General features: G+C 39.8%; 1 protein-coding gene across 3 annotated transcripts in view; it reads right to left on the bottom strand.

Annotated features, from left to right (window-relative positions):
- LOC138960360 (uncharacterized) overlaps positions 1 to 5000 on the bottom strand; it is a 112553-nt gene that overhangs the window by 8228 nt on the left and 99325 nt on the right. Inside the window, exon 1 of one of the 3 annotated variants that reach the window (XM_070332250.1) lies at positions 3653 to 3809. The exons of the other annotated variants lie outside the window; for them this stretch is intronic. Within the exon in view, the coding sequence (XP_070188351.1) occupies positions 3653 to 3716 (64 nt within the window). The 5' untranslated portion in view covers positions 3717 to 3809. Of the gene's footprint in view, positions 1 to 3652; positions 3810 to 5000 lie in introns of those variants that run through there. 3 annotated transcript variants of the gene reach the window in all.

The raw sequence follows: 5000 nt of genomic DNA, 5'->3' as shown, positions 1-5000 counted from the left end.
CCCTGGTGGTTGCTGTGTAATAAAAAACAAGTCGCGTAAGGCGAAAATACAACATTTAGTCAAGTAGCTGTCGAACTCACAGAATGAAACTGAACGCAATGCAACGCAGCAAGACCGTATACTCGTGCGCGCACGGCAAAGGCAGTGAAATTGACAAGAAGAGCGGGGTAGTACTTGCGCTGAGAAGGATAGCACGCTTTTCTGTACCTCTCTTCGTTTTAACTTTCTGAGCGTGTTTTTAATCCAAACATATCATATCTATATGTTTTTGGAATCAGGAACCGACAAAGAATAAGATGAAGGTGTTTTTAAATTGATTTGGATTTTGATAATAATTTTTATATTTTTAATTTTCAGAGCTTGTTTTTAATCCAAATATAACATATTTATATGTTTTTGGAATCAGAAAATGATAAAGAATAAGATGTACGTAAATTTGGATCGTTTTATAAAAAAAATATTTTTTTTACAATTTTCAGATTTTTAATGACCAAACTCACTCATTAGTTTTTAAGCCACCAAGCTCAAATGCAATAACAAACCCCGGCCTTTGTCGAAGATTACTTGACCAAAATTTCAACCAATTTGGTTGAAAAATGAGAGCGTGACAGTGCCGCCTCAACTTTCACGAAAAGCCGGATATGACGTCATCAAAGACATTTATCAAAAAAATGAAAAAAACGTATGGGGATTTCATACCCAGGAACTCTCATGTCAAATTTCATAAAGATCGGTCCAGTAGTTTAGTCTGAATCGCTCTACACACACACACAGACAGACAGACACACACACACACACACACACACACACATACACCACGACCCTCGTCTCGATTCCCCCCTCTACGTTAAAATATTTAGTCAAAACTTGACTAAATATAAAAAGTGTAACTGAAAACAGAGATGTGCTAATAAATTTAGCTTTCATGTGTGTGTATGTGTGGTGTGTGTGTGTGTATGTACTCAGTGCACTGGCGTCGGAAACGGGGAAGGGGGGGGAGCAGCTGTTTCTGGGGTGGGGGGGGGCCAAACATGTCTTTTTGCCCCCCCCCCCCCCTAACATTTAGGATGACAAAAATATTCACAGAGAGAGAGAGATTGAAAGAGAGAGAGAGAGAGAGAGAGAGAGAGAGAGAGAGAGAGAGAGAGAGAGAGATTGAGAGAGAGAGAGAGTTGATAAACAAAATACTTCCCCCCCCCCCCCCACACACACACACACAAAAAGAAGTATATTGTCTCGCGTGCAAGAACTTTATAGCCCAGACTCCCCACCCATCTCGCAACCCCGGACATCTCCTCACGTCTCTCATCCTCTCTCCACTTGAATATTTAGTTTATAAAAAAAAGTTTCATTTGTGAAAATTATTTGTTGTGCTTTTCGTCTTTAAAGGGGCAAAAAGTACCTTCCATTTTCCCTCTTTGCCATGCCTTTCGATCCATTTTGGTGACCTAGCCACCCAAGCATGGCAAAGAGGAAAATTCAAAAGTTTCTATGTGTCCCTTTGAACCTGTAACTTGAATTTTGAGTTGGGAATACTCAAGAAGAATCATTACATTTTTAAAGATTACAAATAATTTTTGTCTTTGAACATTTCATTTCAATTTTGAGTTGAGAACAATAAAGAAGACATGTTCAATGTATGAAACGTATTACTTGTTGAGTTTGTTGTTTGTATTCATTTGGCGGGGATATAAATATCAATCTCACTTAAGATTTAGTATCATTGTATCAAAATATTGTTCCATATACATACAGACATACACACAGACAGATGGACAAAGTGAATCCAGTATACCCCCCTCCAACTTCGTTGGGCAGGGGTATACATATTGTTCCATATCTGACAACATTTCACGGGTGAAGCAAGTTTACCTTTAGTAGAGTTTCAGAACAATCATGTAAATTAGTAAGCTTTCAGAACAATCACGTATGAGGACTTACATGATTACGATGTAAATCGATTTCGGAAAATTAATTTTAATCATAATTTTTATATTTTTAATTTTCAGAGCTTGTTTGTAATCCAAATATAACAACCTAGATGAATACCCGCTTCGCCGGGAAAAAGTCGAGCCGAATACCCGGCTGCGCCGGGAACCCGGCTTTGCCAGGTGTACGCCGGCTTCGCCGGCGCACCGCACGAAGGAAGGGAGATAAACGCGCAAAACACTGGAGAAGAGTAATACCCGGCTTCGCCGGGACAGTGACCTTCTAAAAATAGTATAACGGGAATATGGATTGAGCGTTGTCGACAGTGACCTTCTAAAAATAGAAACGGGAATATGGATTGACGCCACACGAAGGAAGGTAGATAAACGCTGAAAACACTGGAGAAGATAAGGAAGAGTTACTGGGAATGGATCCAGAGAAAAACCAAAATCGGTTCAGCGCTGCGCGCTGAGAGCACGTGTTGAAATATCTCATCGACAAGGTTGTGTCCGGGGTGTACGTGAATATGGCCACCAAATTTGAAAGAGATACATCGAGAACTTTGGCCGTGCATCGCGGACACACACACACACACACACACACACACACACACACACACACACACACACACACGCGCACACACACACACACACACACACACACACACACAGACACAAGTCGTATATATATATAGATGTATATGTTTTTGGAATCAGAAAATGACGCAAAATAAGATGAAATTGTTTTTGGATCGTTTAATAAATAAAAAAAATTTATTACAAGTTTCGGATGTTTAATGACCAAACTCATTCATTAGTTTTTAAGCCACCAAGCTGAAATGCAATACCCAAGTCCGGCCTTCGTCGAAGATTGCTTTGCCAAAATTTCAATCAATTTGATTGAAAAATGAGGGTGTGACAGTGACGCCTCAACCTTTACAAAAAGACGGATATGACGTCATCAAAGGTATTTATTGAAAAAATAAAAAAAAACGTCCGGGGATATCATTCCCAGGAACTCTCATGTCACATTTCATAAAGATCGGTCCAGTAGTTTAGTTTGAATCGCTCTACACACACACACGCACAGACACACACACATACACACACACACACATACACACACATACACCACTACCCTCGTCTCGATTCCCCCTCTATGTTAAAACATTTAGTCAAAACTTGACTAAATGTAAAAAGAAATATAAAACAAGGAAACTGATCAATAGAGAAACTATTACATAGAAAAATAAATCAACTAGAAATTAATCAAACTGAAAAAATATTTCGCTCTCGGTTTCGTGCTACTGGTTTCTCTGTGTGTCGGTCTGTCCCTCTGTGTGTGTGTGTGCGTGCGTGCGTGCGTGTGTGTGTGTGTGTGTGTCTATGAGTCTGGCGGTCAGTTTGTCTGTCTGTCTGACTGTCTGTCAGTCTGTCGCCTGCGCTGTGTACCCACATTCACAATGAGTCTCCTGATGTTGTACTGAACATATCGCGAGCCGTTTGATTTCATGACATTGATTTAATCAATAACTTGCTTATTGAGAACAGTTTTCACATCAGCAGCATTTCCACAGATATCTGTCACTGGGTACGTTCGAAAAGTAGACCATGGTGATGGACGGATGGATGGATGGATGGAGCGATTTTCTGTTTTGTTTTAACTTTGAATCAAGCCATTTTCAAAACAACGATTTAGAAAGCGAAGAAAATGAAATACATACGCTGCATGAGAATCCCAAGAAGAATGACAGCCACACAGGCTATCTTGCCAACTCCCAACCCCATTGCGAAACAGATACAGCTCCAAGCTCCGGTTAATTCTCCTATCCTCCTATATGCATACCTGTTATAAAGACTACTGTCCTTCAGGTAGATCCGGGTCGAACGACTGAAGGAGTCAATTTCGTAAGATTTACTAAGAGGATAACAACTACATGACTCAAGGTTTGAAAACGCAGACTAGTTTGTAATAGTCCGTGAAAAGTGTCCTTGACTGATCTCAGTCAAGCCATATAGGATAGTGTGTGTTTTGTTTGTGTAGGGGGATGGGATGCGTGTGTGTGTGTGTGTGTGTGTGTGTGTGTGTGTGTGTGTGTGTTTGTGTTTGTGTGTGTGTGTGTGTGTGTATGTGTGTGTGTGTATGTGCATGTGAGTGTGTGTGTGTGTGTGTGTGTGTGTGTGTGTGTGTGTGTGTGTGTGTGTGTGTGTGTGTGTGTGTGTGTGTGTGTGTGTGTGTGTGTGTGTGTGTGTGTGTGTGTGTGTGTGTCGGGTCTGTGATTTTCTGCGTGTGTACGATAGAGACCCGATCAGTGTCAGTGAGGCGACTAAACATTTTGCAATACAAACATGTCTATAATAAAATCATGTGGAAAAACCGTTCGTGACAAATACATACACAAACAGACGAAGTATTCATGTGCATAACAACTATACCGGTTATAAATACACGATTCAATGAAATTCGATTAACAAGCTTAGAGGACCGTTACCAGCAAAAACAAAAACAATAATTAAAATATCAATTTTAAAAACATTACTAGAAACGAAGTAAAAAATGTCGTTGTGATAAACTGGTGCTTGTCTCCAATAACATTGTTATTGATGATGAATATGTCGACGATGATTCCGTTGTGAATGACAGCGATGCTTTCTCGTGTCTGGTTTTCGTTAAGTCTCGCCTCGTATCGTCCAGCAATTCATAACTAGTATCACAGTAACAAGAACCAAACAAAGAACAAAAATCGGGAACGAGCTTTAAACTTTTTCCTCGATGATTGAATATTCTAGCACTTCTTGTGTCGACAATAGTTTCTGCACTCACATAGAAGTGCTTCGATTCAAATTTGTTCACTTCTTGAAAGGGAAAGAAGACTCAAATAAGTATATAGTTACCCTGCCAAAAAAATGAGCCACTCAACCATTTAAGTTACAAACAACCATGCCGATTGCGAAACAGATTACTAGTGCAAATAAGTGAAAGAGCAGACCTATTATATCCGGTGTTCATTCAAGTTGTTTGCATGTTATCGTGTTGTAAAAGATGAATGGAATCTAAAAGGGAGAAAAGAA

The sequence above is a fragment of the Littorina saxatilis genome, linkage group LG2 (assembly GCF_037325665.1).
Source record: "Littorina saxatilis isolate snail1 linkage group LG2, US_GU_Lsax_2.0, whole genome shotgun sequence".
NCBI classification, from domain to species: domain Eukaryota; kingdom Metazoa; phylum Mollusca; class Gastropoda; order Littorinimorpha; family Littorinidae; genus Littorina; species Littorina saxatilis.
The sequence above is the reverse complement of the archived record's forward strand: the minus strand, read 5'-3'. Positions and strand labels throughout refer to the sequence as shown.